The sequence below is a fragment of the Pagrus pagrus genome (assembly GCF_965226575.1).
Source record: "Pagrus pagrus genome assembly, chromosome: 5".
Taxonomy (NCBI): Eukaryota; Metazoa; Chordata; class Actinopteri; order Spariformes; family Sparidae; genus Pagrus; species Pagrus pagrus.
The window spans coordinates 28407712-28424819 of NC_140189.1; the positions used below are offsets into that span (position 1 = coordinate 28407712).

A 17108-nucleotide genomic window follows, 5' to 3' on the forward strand; every position below is an offset into this window, starting at 1 on the left:
AGCAAAACAAAACTACTGTGTCGTCCTTTAAGGTCAGCAATAATACAAACTCAGAAGTATGCATCTTCTCCATTACTGCACAACAATAAGTATAGGCCAGGGTGAGCTAAACCTTGCTCGATCATCACAGTCATACAAAATAATGAATGCAACATGTGCTGAGAGGACATTATGACCCAAACCTGTTTTCAGCAGCTGATCCACTAGGACAACATACCAGGCAGAGCAACAGCAAGAAAAACCCACAAAGCACAAACCTGTTTCAACACCCTAACCCTGCGAAGCAACAAATGTATCAAGCGTGTGTTGTTTTTATAACCTTGTTATGGAGTACACTGAAACACTGGCCTGGTATTAATAATGAAGGAGACAGAAACACACTGTTGAAACCTTTTCACAATCACTGTAACAGCCACCTGATTGAATCACTTGTCGTTACTAAGGAGATCTGAGAGACTGGCTGAGATGGCCCAATGGAAAATCTGGCTTTTTATTATTATTATTATTATTATTATTTTTATTATTATTATTATTATTATTATTATTATTGTTGTTGTTGTTGTTATTATTGTGTGGAGCAAAAAGACTGAAATGAAAAACATTTCTTGTTAATTGATTTCTATAACGATCCAACCAAAAAAAGGACTGTGGTTGCGTGTCGCTAAAATGATGAAACAATATTAATTTAGCCTGTTTTTTCAAATGAAGAAAATGGGCATAGTGTTTTTCTACCTTGTAATTGCACCATGCACAGACTAAAAGAAGGTGTCAGACAGGATCGTGAAACGCACATCCACAACAACAGGGAGAGAAAAACGGATGGGAGGGGGGCTGGGGGTCGGTGACAAGCTCCAGCGGTGAGAGAGATTTCAGTGCAGGTGTCCTCGATGTTTCTTTTTCTTCTTTTTTTGGGATACATTATTATTATTCCTGACACCTCGGAGATGAGACCCGACCGTAAGTAGCCTAAGGAGGAATCAAAGTCATAAAAAAAAAAGCTTGATCTGCCATGAAATCCCAGAAAAGAGCAGCGGAGGAGAGATATGCTCGTCTGGATGAGAGACCCCCGCTGGGTGAAGACACGCAGCGTATGTTAGCTGAGCCGTGAAAGCTCGCTGCCATTGACTGGAGCCGCCGAGGCTGCGATGGGAGCGAGGCGATGAAAAACCACCGAGCGCAGGAGAGCGAGCATCCTCCAGCAAAGCATCGCATCACTGACCATTTCGAGGTATTATACGTCGTTTACAGATTAGCAGCCCGCGATATTTGCCACTGACTGGACGATCTCAGTCGATGCTTGAACGATTGGGCATTTATATCATTCCCATTTTTTTTTTCCCATCCTGCAGATGTGAGCTGCAGGAGGAACAGGGCCTGTGTGTGTGTTTAGGTGGGTGAGACGTTCAGGGATTAATCACTGATCACGATGAACGCCGAATCGGTGTTGATGATCTCCAGCATTACAGGCTACAGGACTGTGCTCACGTGTAATGGATGATATGTGAGATGCATGTTGAATTTTTGCACACGAACAAGGGGGACCAGCTGCAGCAGCTTACTGTTGTGACGTCCTGAAAAGCCAAGCAGAACCTCGGCTGGTTGTCTCGGCTGATGAAGATGGGACTGACCTGACTCTGACTCTGCAAACTCACTGCCCCTGCTGTTGGACAAGCGATGCCAAGCTCTCAGGCGCCAGGTATGGGCACAAATCTCACAGATGTTCCCTGGGAGCGCGGTCTCCACGGCTCCGGTCAACACCCGGCCTGGTCCTCGGCTGTGAACAGCGTGGTGAAGATGGTGCTCATATCTCTCATCGTGTGCGTGTCTTTGTTTGGGAACGTGGTGGTTCTGCTGGTGTTCCAGAGGAAACCTCAGCTCCTTCATGTGGCCAACCGCTTCGTCCTCAACCTCCTCCTGGCAGATCTGCTCCAGACCATAATAGTCATGCCTTTTGCCATTGCAGCCACCGTGCCGGGTGTGTGGCCCCTGGATGCCCGGCTGTGCCAGGCTCTGGTGGTGCTCATGCACCTTTTCGCATTCGCTGGAGTCAACACCATCATAGTTGTGTCTGTGGATCGCTACCTGGCCATCATCCACCCTCTGTCCTATCCCACCCGCATGACCCCTCACCTGGGCACCAACCTGATCATCTGCACCTGGGTGCTCAGTTTCCTTCAGAGCACACCTCCCCTCTACGGCTGGGGGGCCATTGACTTTGACCGCCATCACAAAGTGTGCTCGGTGGTGTGGTCCTCCAGCCTGTCCTACTCTGCCGTGGTGTCCACCTTCTCCTTCTGGCTGCCTGTGCTCATCATGCTCGGATGTTACTGGATGGTGTTCAGAGCAGCTCGGAGGCAGAACGCGCTTGTGCACCCCATACAGACGCAATCCTACTCCCAGCCCTGCCCGCAGGACTTCCAGGGACCGAGCAGTCCACAGCGGCAACCCCAACCACAGCCCCAGCAGGCCAGTTCACCTGATGGCCCCTACTCAGCCAGAGGGTACCCTGTTCGAGTCAGGCACAGACGCTTCCACTACCACTGCAAGGCAGCCCGTGTAGTATTCGTGATTATGGCTTCATACATCCTCAGCATGGGGCCTTATAGCATACTGAATACTATATCAATGAGTGCCAGAGCAGCTGTACCCCCCTGGCTGTCCTCCCTTGCCCTCGTGCTCTTCTTTTTGCAGTGTTGCCTCCACCCGTACATTTACGGTTACATGCACCGCAGCGTGAGGAAAGAGTTCCTAGCTCTGCTCTGTGGGATGTTCTGCAAGCAGGGCCGTCCCAGCCAGAGCTCTGCCGTGGAGAGCTGCTTCACGACTACGGAGGTCCGGTTCGGTGCTCACTCTCACCTGCCCAGCCTGACCGCTCGAGTGCTCCCTCTGCGGACATGGGAGGAGTGCACAACATCCTCCTCGCCCACCTGCGAGAGGAAGTCGAGGGACAGCCGCAAAGACACCACCTCAACCAGCGTCAGCTCCGAGCGGGAGCTCACGGTCCACAGCAAACAAAGCACATAAACTGCCTTGAGGATCCATTGGATGGACCATATTTGCTCTTGTCATACAATGTGTTCACGCATAAGCTGATATGCCTTCTTAACAACAGGGTTATTCATTCTGAAGTTGCTGGCATTAGGAATAGTTGTATCACCTACTTCATCACCAACGTAATGATCTTTTACTAGTTTGTCATTGATGAAATTATTGATTTTTGGTTGAATATATGTCTTTAAAGAATAACTTGGTCAATTCATTGTTGCCTGATGAATGTATAATATACTGGCTGTGTGAAAGAAATCCTGAACATTGACTATTTCTTTACTGTCACTTGGTCAGATCATGAGAAACACACAGGTGTTTATATGTAATAGCAGTTTTAAGAGTCACCAAGTGTCTGATTAGTCAGACTGTGTGCTTCTGTTTCATCTTCACAAACCATCATTACTGTTTTAAATGTACACAATTGTTGTCCCAGCTACTGTTATATAAAATTTGCATTTAAATCAATCCAATTTTTAAAAAAGAATAGAATAAAAGTAAAATCAGAAACAGCTTTTAATCTGTATTTACTTCTTTGCTCACAATTACATTTCTCCAGAAATGATGTTGGATCAAAGTTGTTGGTGTTCTGATCACTTTGCTCTATAGGCCACAGGGGTCTCTGATAAGGTATTGATCTGCACAACTATCTCCTTTAAACATCGTCTCTGTTGTATTCTCTGTAATCCTGCCTGAGGGGCACAGGATGTTCTGTCCTTGTGTTAGCGCAGGCAAGCATCGCCTGCAACTAATGAACTCAGGGTATGCTCGTGGAAAAATGTGATGCCTGCTCTTTAAATCTAGTTGAGCGAGTAGATATACGTGTGTTTACGTCCCTGTTGCTGTTACTGTTCTTAGTCTCAGAGCGCCTTTTGAGTAAACGAGTAGAATTGTGATTTTGGCCACATTGTCTTAGCCTCTTTGTTTCCTTGAACTCGACCAAGGCAAGGTAGAAATGTTGCATCTTATTGTGTGCCAATCGTATATCTGGACTCAGTATTTGCTGCCTTTGTAATGTCAGCCTTTCTTTGAGGAAGCACAGTATATTTGTTGAAACAATACAGTGCGTAGAGAGCAGGGTATGATAAAAAAAATGTTTTAAAAAAAAACTCTAGTGGACTCCTTGCACCAGTTATTTAACGTAGGCCGCATGCCGCAAGATCTTATGTAACTAATGTCTTATAGTCCACAGAATACATGTAGATTTGTAAAGATACCTCCCGACACAGTATTTGTAATAGAAAAAGCTGTCTGTTTAAAGCCACGGTGCGGGTGAGCTCTTATGTAAGTGTTTTATGCTTGCGGTGACTCATCTCAGAGAACGGCAACCCATTTATGATGTGATGCCAAAGGATGTCATAGGTGCATCACAGCATTATGTGCATTATTTGAAAAGCGTGTCTCGTCCCACTTTCTGTCATGTTTTTGTAGCGTTTTGGAAAAGAAAAAAAAAATAATTCAGAAGTACAAGCCAGGGTGCTCCCAGTGTGTTACTATTATTATTATTATTATTATTTATGAGACTGTGGTAGTTTTCTGGAAACAATTCACAACTGGTCGGACCTGCTTGACTGTTGTGGATTTGAGCTTTGGTTTATTCAAAAGGTCACTGGAGAAATCCGTACTACAGTATTATGAACGACAATCAAACTTGTAGAGTAAGTTTGTTAGTGTTGCTCTGTAAAGGACAAAGGGTACTGCAAAGTATGTAATGAAATGTATCATCACATAAAAGAAAGTAATGTTTTTAAGTGCTTTAAATGACATATTTTTGTGATTTCTATTGTGCTTTTGTATTATTTCTGGTTTCATTTTCCAACATCAGAAGGTGTCTGTTGTTTAATAAAAGTGAATTAATAGTAATACGTGTACAATTTTATACTCAACACGTGTTGGTGTTTTTCACTGCCCCCATTAACAAAACGCCTGGCTATAGATGTAATAAGGAGAACTGCTAACACACAGGATGTCTGTGTAGTAAGTGTTTGCATTTGAGGCCAGGCAAGCAACATAATGTATAACCAGGAGTGAGATATGAGTGAAGAAAATTCCAGAAATAAGAGTAAAGAAGTGCATGAATAAAATGTAAATCAAATGGTGTTAGGTCAGTTTCAAACTCTCAGCAAAAAAAAAAATAAAGTTTAACATCAGAGAACTTTTTAAATACCTGCTAGTAATGACACTAGATTTAAACAAAAGTAAAAGGTTCACTATATAAGAATGGTCAAGCTGTCAAATTAAAACTCAGGCAGGGCCATACCACCCGAGTGACTGCTAATGTGGCTGCTGTCAGTTAGTTAGCTCAAGTAGCCGCGCATGTAGTGGCCCAGACTGGGAGATCGGAGCATCAGGATAGTGTTGGTGTTTACACCGCTAGCACAGGTATGTTGGGCCAGGATGGCTGTTGCTAACTTCATTAGATATCTGCAACACAAAACATGAATATCATGACAGCAAAGCATTTTGAATGTGTTCAACTACATTTTTTACATATTGCACCTTTAACTGTTACTTAGATATTTGTATGCATTTGTGTCCTACATTTTTGAAAGTCAGTACAAAAAAGAAAGAAATTAATGAAGATTCAGGGAGAATAACATGGGGCCACAAGAAGCGCACTACAGTGTTTGTCTGTGTCAAACCATGAAGGTTCTCAGATAATTCTTGCAGTTACTATATACTCATCCTTACACCGTCTCCTCTGAGCACTGAACACCTAATCCCATAGCTCTATGTCTAAACTAAGCATGCTAATGATTAATCAATAATAGATGAATCGCCATTAAGAATAATCCAATTAAAAATGTATGAACCGGCAGTCAGATGGGCATAAATACATCCAGAAGCATCTTGTCACAAATGACAAATACTTGCTCATCAAATATATCAGAATAAAATACAAAATACTGATATGACAAAATGTATTAATTAAAATACAACACACAAAATGAGTTTCTATACAAACTGATACTATTTGATATTAGTCTTGATACAGGTTGGATTTTGTTGGGCCAGCTGTTGAATACTGACAGAGCGGGGGCACTGCAAATAAAATGAAGTCAATATTTTGGGTTTAGTTTTTTATTCAAGTAACTTAGTGTTTACTTTATCTGTTCTTTTAAATCAATACGAGTAGGATACATTTAAATTAAATGTATCCAACATAGACCAAAAAGAAATATAGTCAATTGTTTGTAAATTGCCCATGTATGCACTGTTTTGGCTCAAAGAAATAAAAACATTCGGCCTTCATTTTGAATTAATCGCATTTATTTGTAGAAATGTTATCACCTTGGGTGATGTCTCCGCACTGCTCAAAGCAAAAGGCAGCAGTGTTTTATGTAGCTAAACTTCAGCGAACCGCTTATTACAACTTAAAGAGGGCGCATTTCAACGGTCTTGATCAGTAAATTCATGAATTGCATTATGATAACTAGGTGAGAATCTCTCCTGGGGCCAGACAAATCAGGCATGTTACTGAGCGATCATCCTTCATGTGCAACATACTGTAGCTGTAGCATATTCTTCCATGTACAGATGTGCTTCTTAACCAAGTGTACCCCTTGTTTCTATGCCAACTTAAATGCAGCCACCAAATACAAAGGAATGGACATGTATCATAGTAATGTCAGTGTTTTATATACTTTCTGAACTACAATACAGGCTCATATTTAAGGATGTATAGCCCCATCTTTACCTTGAAAAAAGAAAGAAAAAACAAAACTCCTACAGAAAGTTCCATAAAAGGTGACAATCTTTAAGTAGCATTCTCTCACTCGCTCGCTCTATACAGTATATGTACACACATTTTTTCCATCATTACATTACAGGTAATGAAAAACAAAACATTTAACTGTAAAGGGAGTAGAAAAGCAAAATACAGAACATTTTACTTCCTTTAGAAAATTAAAAATAACATTTCAGGTTTTCTTGTTAACCCCCCAAAAACAAACCACTTACTATGACAGATCATCCGAACCCAAACTGATTTTCAAGAAGCCACTCGAAATATTACTGGTCAACAGTGGAAACAAAATTATATATATATTTTAAAAAGAAAAACAACAGCAACATAAGTTTAAAGCACAAAAGAGGACGGGCTCTGCTCTTCGGGTCTTTTCTATGATGGTTTCAGTTCAGGTCCATTCAGACCTTTTTTAAATCCCACAGTCAGCACTGAGGAGGCCAGTGCTGCCAACGCAAGGAGTCAGTCTTTCCCCTCAGTCCTCTCTAGTCCACCTTGACCACACTGTAGATCTTATTTACAAACCAGAAGCAGGCGAAGAAGCCAATTGTACCTGAGAAAAAAAAGACAAGTTAGATGAATGACTTCAAAATAACAACTTAAAACATCCAAGTGGAACTAGCCACCTTTGGAAATCTGTTTGGGACAAATGTGAGTAAAGTTTAAAATCAATGAAAGGCCACAAGGTCCTGCAATTAATGTACTTCAGGAGCACAGACGGAAAAAACAAAAATCCTTAAGTGTACAAATTTGTTGCAGCAAAACCAACTTACATCCGCTCAAAGCTCGAAAAATAACTTTTGACAGGGTTGGGACTGCAATCTCTACAAAACAGCAAAAACTCTGGCACCTGCGGTTTATTTTGTCAGAGAAAGTAAGAGAGAGAGAGAGAGAGAGAATATTCTCCTCCGATGTTGAGAAGCAGGGTTGGTCAAAATACTGAATCAATTCATGTGGGTGTAAGTCCTATCTGACTGCTCAATGGGGGCCATGCAGCCCAATCCAGAATTAAGTTTGATCAAAGTTGGGTTGAGGTGAAAACGACCGACAAGAAAATAAAAACTTTAAAAAAGGGGGGGAATGAAAGAGATTAGGATTATTTAGATCAAAACTGAAAGCAAGGAGGGAAAGTGATCATCTTTTCCTTGAATCCTTGGATTATTTCTTGGTGGTAATCTTTTGACATCTCGTCCCCTTGCTACTTACAGCTCTGTGTTAAGATAGCGTCAAGCAGTGCGCCAGGCTAACTTTTATCTGGTCTAATGACAGAATAATAAAATAAAAAATGTCATCATTTGACATCATGGTGAGGAGTATATATCCGGGCGACATAAAGACTAGGCTGTTATCTAATTCCCCTATGTTATCCTTTTCCCGCACACACCCCTATTCTCTTCTGAGTGGGTGTGCAAGAGAGCTGGACAGGGCAAATGAGTGCTGTTGCCATGTCAACGCGTGTCAATCTTTGTCTCATTCAACGTGGAGACGACGTTCTGTTCATCCTAGCTCAGTGGTCTCCTCAACCTTAATCACACAGCTGCATTTTTAAGCACAGAGCAGCAACAGTCAGGAATCCTGCCTGCGTATAGACTTATTATCATCCATGGCAACGAGTGAATGTGCTGCCTGTTTCCTTTTGATCTACTGAAAAAAAAAGAACAAAAAACAGAACTCCCTGATAAAACTAGACTCTGGCTTGTCAAACCGCAAACCACAGACAGTACAGTTGACCTAAATAAGTCTGCAAAACTAGATATGACCAAGAGGGACTTTGAACATTCTAGTCTTATTTCTCCCAGACTCTCTGATTTTCATTAAACTTTAAACAAAAATGACAGTTCAAATGGAGCCCCAGCAAATAAATGCTCTTTAGTTGCAGCTGACACAGTTCTTCTGTACTGCCAGTGTAGAAAGAAAAGGGGCCAAGGATTGGCTTTAAATAAATATCAAACAAAAAAATGTTACACAATAGTATGGACTGCTTCCTGGTGTCTTATTTCATAGGAACAGGATGGAGGTCCTGAAACTAACGTCATTCACCACGACCTTAAACTGATGGAGGGTGGTGCTACAATAATTAGCAAAGCAAACAAGGCCGTTCTTACGTACACACACCCTTTCTGTTTAACTTGCAGTAAACTTCTCTACTTGTCATAAAATGGAAACTGCAGTGAACGGATATAACATACAGTACATAGGTGGTCATTTGTTGTTTTTAAACAAACTGAGCTCACCAATAACAGCCACCACTCACAATATGTGATCCTGGCGTCAAAGTGATTACTCAGGGGAGAAGCAGGAAATCACCGTAGCTATTTCAAGAGCTCATGTGTCACTTAACTCACCTGTGAAGAGGAAGAAGATGAGGACCATAATCATAGTGTATCCAAAGTAGAGGATGGTGCTGGCAGCTCCGATGATTTGCAGCTTCGAAAAGAAGTAATGCACCGCGTAGATAAACAGATAGACTGCTGTGAAGCCGCTGGTCAGGAAGGAACGCCACCACCAGTGATAGTCCTGGACACACATTACAAAAAATGACATGTTAGGATGCGATAATTTGGATAGGTCAACTGAAATATGGAGCAGATGGAAAATGCTGCAATAAAAAACCCATATTGATGTTGACTTAATTTCCCTATACAAAATAGCATTTGCATAACTTTTTGTCAGGGCTGTACGATGAACGGTAAGGGCACAGAATATATATTACAATATACTGAGAAACAACATCAGGGGAGATTTATTTTAGATATTTGCAATTCTGTTTCCTCCCTGTTACACCAGCATGACTACAATATGACAATGACAGTATGTGTTACTGACAATTAATATTTTAAAGTACAATTTATTCATTTTTTTCAGACTCAGGTTTTATATATGGGACAAAGTCAGCTGAACATTTACATACCTCAGCACATAGGTGGAAATAGCAGAGCAGAATTGTGGCCTCAGAGCAGGTGATGAGCAGTATTATGAAAACCAGGAACAGAAATCCAAACATGTAGTACATCTGGTGAGACCTGGAAGATAAACAGGCAACGTGTCAAACTCCTCCTTAACTGTTCAAAACAGGAATTGCAGGCCGATCTGGACAGGTGACATTCCTGAATTCTTACCAAATGCTGTTGAGGATGAAGAAAAGCTGAATGAAGATGCATCCAAAGGGCAGGATGCCACCCATTACTATACCAGGGATGGGCTTTGTGAAGAATGACTGCTCGGGAATTTGACGGGGGATCTGGTTTGTTCGCACTGGTTGCTCAATTGCCTGCACAGGAGAGGTAAGAAAGAAAAAAAATATTAAAAACTCTTAATTTCAAGCTTGGCAAATTAATAATTAATCAGGAGGCCTAACTCACAGCCTTCTTGAATCCAAAGTAGGCACCAACGAAGGTGAGGGGCACAGAGATTCCAAACCACAGAGCCAAAATGGCCACCAGAGTGCCAAATGGGATTGCTGCTGAGGAGCCCTCCACCCAGAGGATCAGGTTCATCAGGAAGAAGTCTGCAAACACAATACTAGGGTGGGGAGGTAAACAAAGGACAATGACACACAGAAAGGTTAACATGTGAGACAGATGAAAGGTAAAGTAAAGGTGCAACATGTCACTCCAGGGCAGAAATTAGATAAATGCATGAAAGCAGACCCAATGTATCAAGTGAACTCACCCTGGGCACAAGAGTGCCGTCAGCAAGACGTTCGTCTTCCACTTTTCACCTCCAAAAGCTGAGAACAGAAACAGAGATGGATGAGGATATCATGATAAGAGAGATCACACCGACTGTAAACCAGTTTGTGTTGACTGTGTTGTGTAATTGTTGTGGATTTCTGGATTCTTACTTTTGTAAAGGCGCGCAGACACATAGCCAGCAGGCGTGCCCAGCAGAACCCAGAGGACCACAGCACACGTCATGAGAGCCCCTCTGTTGGCCGGTGACAGGAAACCCAGACAGGCCAGAACTACGGCAGACAGTGGACTCATTCAGCCATACAGCATACCAGCAACATTGCAAGTATGTACTGGAATATCAATATAGAAGACTGCTTCTAATACTCCACCTACATTCTGCCCCATAACTTCATACTGTAAAACCTACAGTTTGCCTAACGTGTCTTCTTGGGTAGCTCACTGTATTTCAGAGGATGGACACTTGAATTGTTTTGCCGTGGGGATGTCAGTTACTTTGATATATGAGAAAAATAAAACTCTACAAAGAGAAATAAACAAGCTACATTTGGGGAGACAACCAGCTGAGCTTCAACTAGCAATGCATTACAAACTTCTACACAATGTCTGGTATTTTAAGTTAGTTTTCACATACACTCTGTTTTCATGTTTAATCTACCAAACCAATTTAATATTCACATTTTGGTTAACAACAAGGCAACAACAACAAGTGTAATATTGTCCTAACTGTCTGTAAGTCTTAAAAGTATATAAATTGGTGTGACATCTGTGTGTGGGAAGAAATTGTGACACTAGTGTCACTCCATGATGTATTTTATCTTGTAAAAGGGAGACTACTGGTAGAAGTTAATAAGAATGAAACTCTTATATATGATTTATTACAGCCTAAGTAAAACAGTCCTTACACAGTGTGATGAAGGTCATGATGAAGATCTGGGTGCCCTGTCCGAGGAACACAGACAGCAACATGCCTTTCCTGGGGGGACGGAAAACATCCCCATGCACCTGCTTCCACCCCGATTCCTCCTGTGCATCCTCCTGGGAAGAGAGGCAGACACAATAAAGAGACAGTCACAATCAAGGAAGGAAGTGCTTAACATTTGCAAATGGTGAAAGTTAAAGGTGAACCAACCACCAAGTAGTGAATAATACCTCACAAACTTCTAGCCAAGCAAAATAAAGTGAATACTGTGAAAACCTGGTTTAACAAAGACTGTAAAATTTGGTGTGAAAAACTCCTCGGTCAATTCTCACATATAACTTGTACATTAAAGAATATCCACACCACATTTTACGTTGCCTGTTTGCCGCAATCACACACCCAAACACCTGATTTAGTAACCATTCTGTTCAAAAATGGCTTTCAATAAGCTTACATAGGGTAGAGAAGAGTTTCCCTTGGTCGATGGAATCTTTATCAAGTCTGCCTGTGAAATGTAACAAAATATTTATAATTCTTGGTACTGTGCACCCATGTTGCTTGGCGGTTTTTCACACAAGCAGTAGCCATGAAACTGTGATAAAGATGACCAATAAACATTCAGATGTAAACCTCCAATATTTGAGAGTGAAAGTTCAGCTAAGTTGGCTAAGCGAAAAACTACAAACAGACATTAAGTGACCCTTTAAACCCCTTTAATATATCCAGAATAATTAATGGTCATCTAACTGAAACAAGGCTGCTCCCTTCAAAGTTTTCAGTCAGCTGTTGGTTTGAAAAGTTTAGATTTTCACCTGTATGATAACAGCTACTTTGAATAGTCAATTTGCAAGGTGGCAACAGGTTCCTTGTAGTACATTAATAAGACAAGATCTAATGAGATCCAAACTGTACCCGTCATACTACAATCTGTTGTTGGTTTATTTCTAACAACTGCATCTTAAAAAAATCCTAAAACTTCATATACACATCTGGATCAGCTGCAAATGAGAGAGAGCTCAACAATGCCTTTACCTGGTCGACCTGGTTGTATCTGGCAATGTCCTTATGCAGGGTTCTCAGCATGATCATGGCAACCATACCAGACAGGAAGAGGACAATGACCAAGGAGTTCATGATGCTGGAGAAACAAACAAGACATGGCATAGCATCAACTAACAAGCATCAAGACACGGAGAGTTTTAAGGGAGAGGGTGTTTCTGCGATGCACATTGTGAAATATAACTTCATACCTAAACCACTGGATGTTGGTGTGAGGCATGGAGACCAGGATGTAGTCCCACCTAGAGGCCCATTTGATGGCATTGTTCTCCTGTAAAGGGAAGTAAAATTATTGCAGGAAACATCACACACAAAATGTTCTTTTTCATCATCTTCATCATCATAGGCGCATAGATATCGTTACATGTTTGTTACATATAGGTACTCGTATAATACAATAGTTTGATGGCCTACCTCAAAAGAGACAGAGTAGGTGTAAATTATTGATACATCATTATCAAACTCCCCAAAGACCTCCATTGGGCTTCCTCCTTCACAAGTTGGGTTTTTCTCATCCGTGTTTTTGATACTGTTGTGCAAAAAACACACAAAATCCTTCATATCATACTATTAATGCATGTGGTATTAATGAGGCACGTAAATCAAAATACAGTGGCATCATGTGCGTCTACTTCCAACAATAATTACCTCTTTGGCTCCAGAGTGGCAGCAACCAGCCGAGCTCCTCTCCATCCTTCTGAGGTTCCACTGTGGTAGGTGATCCTGATGTCCACATGGTTGAAGACGTAGAACGTGTTCTTCTTGTTGAACTCGGACTGGAAAAAGGAAAAAAAGAAACATTCTTATTGGACATAATGTACTGCACAAGGTAATATGTTGTTAGTCAATAATTACATGAAGGAATCTCACGTAGTGCATCTGTAAGTATCATCAAACACTGTTTAAGACTTTATATGGCAGTTAGTAGTATATAAAAGAGATTACTTTTGTATTTTAACACAAGCATCCTATATACTCTTTGAATATTCTCTAAATAAAACAAAAAATATATATATTATTATTAATTCTACGCAGAGACATTATTACACATGATGAAATGGCAAGCAACATTTTCTTTCTGGGATGAACTTGTCAAATTCAAGGATTCCAGGTAACAGAAATTAAAACTCACATTGATAACACAAGCATCTTTAGCTCTGCCATCTGCTGTGACGAGGCAGCCAATGGGGAAGCCCGGGTTGCAGTACTTCTGACCATCTTCCACATCATAGCACCAAGTCACCGGCATGTTGTCAATGATCCTGAAAAATAATTAGTTTATCACAATAAGCTTCTTGATAGATAAAGTTTGTGCTCATGTCTGTTTGCTAACAACTTTATTTTACTGCTGTATTCCATCTTTCAAACAAAACTTTAGATCACTCATAAGTCAGCAAGTACAGTGCAGTACAGTACAGTATGTACGTTACTAACCAGTGGTGCTGGTAGTTCAGCTGCATTCCCATCTTCAGAAAATCAAGTTTGGTTGCATCGTCCTGGTTGCCTTTCTTGTAATCTTTCTTGCACACCGCCTGGCATTTCACATCTTCTTTGAAGTTGAACTGTATAAAGCAGATCAAGAGTCATGTTGTATCAAGACAATACGTGGAATCTAAAATATGCAACACACCACGCAGGCTGACATCTTCCGGTGAACACCCACCTTGTATGGTGAAGACTCAATTCGCTCACCGAACAGAACCTGTCCAAGGTTCTCAGAAGGCCTCTTTTCCTTGGCATCTTTGCAAAAGTCGAACCTTTAACAAATTTACAGATGGTCACACACAATGAGTAGATGATACCGAGCATTGAAACGTATAGACAGACATTAACCAGAGCATCCTTAAGCAGAAATGAAATGTTACTTACACATCATACTCATAAGGCAGGACTGACTCCACTGAGTCCAAGCGATTGACAAACAGCTGAATTACTGACTGTAAAGAAGCAAAAACAGTTTGTCTTTTAGTCTTTTTTTGATTCAATGAAACAAAGCTGCCATCAAGGCCCATAGCTGGCAGGTTCCCCATGTTTCAAGTCCATGCATACAGCTAACGTTAATGTCAATAAGAGGGAAATGTCGCAACCAAAGACTAATTTAGGTTAGATCGTTGTATTTGATCTGTCTCTCGAAAGGGTGCTAGATCCCAATGTCTTGGCCAGTCGAGTCCAAACTTACATGATCTTCGCCAGGACGTGAATAGAGTAGTGGCCAATCAAAAAACTGGTACGACTGTATTATCTGTCAGAATTCATTATTTGAATGTTTTAATGTGCTAACAGTCAAATGATAGGCTGGTGAAACCCCGATACCTCAGTGGGAATATTACTTTCCCTTGCTAACTCCAGGAAGTGTCAGTCAAAACGATAAACAATATGTCAGAATACTATGCCAGTGTTCCGGCTCCAGGTATTAGCCGGGGCCTACTTTAGGAGAGCACTGGCTAGCTAGCAAAGACTAAGGAAGATAAAACTTAAAACGAATATGCCACATCGGCTACAGCAGAAAATCCGCAGTACAATAAAAAATGCGAGTCTTATCAGTTCACCATACCTGGCAATCCTCACCACCTTGGTCCTTTTCACAAAAACTCACTGGGGCTAAACCCGGAAGATAAAACGCCGAGCACGAACAGAGATACGAGACTAGCGAATACACCAGCACCGAACCAAAGTGTATCCGCCTCTTCATTTTAACGCGGACACGGTTCTTCCGAAGATTCGTATACTTTGGTGAAGGAGAGCTTTCCTTCTTCTCGGTGAATGGGATGTTTGCGAGCTGTACCGCTGTTAGCTAGGTCTTTCTACTCGGGACGCAGCGGCTGAGCTGACCTGTCTCGCGCAACGCAACCAGCATCCGTGACGTTCAGCTCCGTCAAGCTATGCGGAAGTCACAAGATTAATACCGGAAGTTACACAGTGGTACTTTCGAAATAAATGTGTAGGATAAGTGATCTGTTAAGTATGTAGAGTTTATACATTTATAGCTGGTGTTAGATATGTTCATTACATCCCTTATAGGATGAGTTCGTATAAGTGCGAATATAAATGATTACACGTCGAAACTGAGCATCGCGCACATTGACAATTGTTTTACGTTGAAAGGAGTCAAACCGGACGTTGTGTTTTCTCCAGAACGACTTGACACCCTGGACATAACACTGACGTTGCTTATCAATACAATGTCCTGTTTTCGTCACAGGATCAATGTTGTGCGCGTTAAACTGCACATAAGTGAGAAACATAACTTATCAAAGACTATGGCGGTAGTATAAAATATAAGGGAGGAGGCCAGAGACAAAAGAGGGGGAAACTATATTTAGGTGATACTGGTTCCTCGAGAAATTGTAAAAGACGCCGCCTGACCAGAAGAACCGGAACAGCTACATGCAAATTGAAAGCAGGTCTAAGTATGAAAGTGGATAGAAGTGGGGACTAGGTCTTCATCTGGCTTTAAAACATATGTTTTCTTTCATTCTTAAATTCCAAATTTCATTAAAAAAAATGCACACAAAAAATTATAATTTCTCACCAAAACAGGCACAAGATCCAGGAGTAGTCCTGCATTTGTCATTTGTGCCAAGGCCGTAGCCAGTGGGGGAGACCAAATCTGCCCCCCACCCCCACCTTTCATTTGGGATGAACTTATTTGCTTTTTATTTTATATTGGAAGGGGCATGTGAGCATATCTGAATATTTAGGGCGTGCGGCTCAAGCAATAAGCAAACTAACCGGTTGCTTGGGGCCTCCGTGCCAGCAGGGGGGCCCATTCCATTTCACCTAGTTCATTTTATGTCATTATTTAAATTTCTATTTAATTTATTTCATATCGTTGTATTTTTTATTTTTTTTACATATGCATTTTGCTTACATTTTACCTACCTAACATTTATTATTTTTATGTAGAAAACTTTATTTGTAGTTGACTGTTCTGCACTTTTGCACATTTCATATTAAAATAGGTAACTTGTTTACAGAAAATGCATTGTCTGCTGGTTTATTTTGTTTCCAATATAAACCAGCTCACTAGTAAGCCATGATGATGGTTGTGCTAGATGTACAATGGACAAACGATAGAGCATGGACAATATATAGTTAATACTGCTGGTGCTGAGGTGGGTGGTGCGCTAAGCTGGGGGCCCCAATTGAAATTCTGCTTAGGGCCCCATAAAGCCTTGGGCCGGCTTTGGGCACTAATGTATAGTTTTTTCCTCTTTTAAACCAAGATCTTTTGATGTGATTTTGTGAGTAATTAAATCTGTAGAATGTTGTGTACTTTATCTGGACCATGAGCCAATTTTTTAATTGAATTGAATGCAAAACTATGATATGACATTCATTGTACAGAATGATTTAGGATATGTGTAGAGGTTGACACTAGAGGAAACTTTTTTATTTTCATCACTTTAAATCTGAATTTAAGTCTGGCAGCAGCTAACATACAAGTAGGATTTTGTGACATCGTTTTATTTGTTTATGTTGTTTTGTTTTGTTATTTAGATTACAATATTCATTTTATTTATTTAGCTGTAACATTTTTATAAATAGTAATAAAGGATATTCAAGTAGAGGATTGTTTTTAATGTGTGCATGACACAGTCCTATCCATGGATGTTCCTATCGCCTCTGTAAAATGAAACCTAAT

At 41.0% G+C, this 17108-nt stretch overlaps 2 protein-coding genes across 5 annotated transcripts; one reads left to right on the plus strand and one right to left on the minus strand.

The window, feature by feature from the left end:
- Positions 1-818: 818 nt before the first annotated feature.
- Positions 819-9937, plus strand: gpr101 (G protein-coupled receptor 101). Of its 3 annotated transcripts, none has more exons than XR_014622623.1 (2): positions 819-3675; positions 9866-9937. XR_014622623.1 is itself a non-coding variant. In XM_084353054.1 (2 exons), exon 2 carries the CDS (start codon positions 1675-1677, stop codon positions 3022-3024), a length of 1350 nt encoding a protein of 449 aa, XP_084209180.1. In that variant the 5' UTR covers positions 819-1228; positions 1350-1674; the 3' UTR covers positions 3025-4908. The 3 variants fall into 3 exon arrangements, 1 of the variants encoding a protein (XP_084209180.1); XR_014622624.1 differs by lacking the exon at positions 9866-9937 and adding an exon at positions 9656-9709; XM_084353054.1 differs by lacking the exon at positions 9866-9937 and having other exon boundaries at positions 819-1228; positions 1350-4908.
- tm9sf5 (transmembrane 9 superfamily protein member 5) lies at positions 6663-15332 on the minus strand. 2 transcript variants are annotated; one of them, XM_084353052.1, is made up of 18 exons: positions 15018-15332; positions 14333-14400; positions 14127-14220; positions 13898-14025; positions 13596-13725; positions 13112-13239; positions 12878-12992; positions 12655-12734; positions 12437-12542; positions 11859-11909; positions 11388-11520; positions 10635-10754; positions 10463-10520; positions 10153-10312; positions 9910-10061; positions 9702-9813; positions 9136-9307; positions 6663-7343 (listed from the first exon to the last, which is right to left on the minus strand). In XM_084353052.1, the coding sequence occupies exons 1-18, from the start codon at positions 15153-15155 to the stop codon at positions 7276-7278; spliced, it is 2013 nt and encodes a 670-aa protein (XP_084209178.1). In that variant the 5' UTR covers positions 15156-15332; the 3' UTR covers positions 6663-7275. The 2 variants fall into 2 exon arrangements, with proteins under 2 accessions (XP_084209178.1, XP_084209179.1); XM_084353053.1 differs by lacking the exon at positions 11859-11909.
- Positions 15333-17108: the final 1776 nt, after the last annotated feature.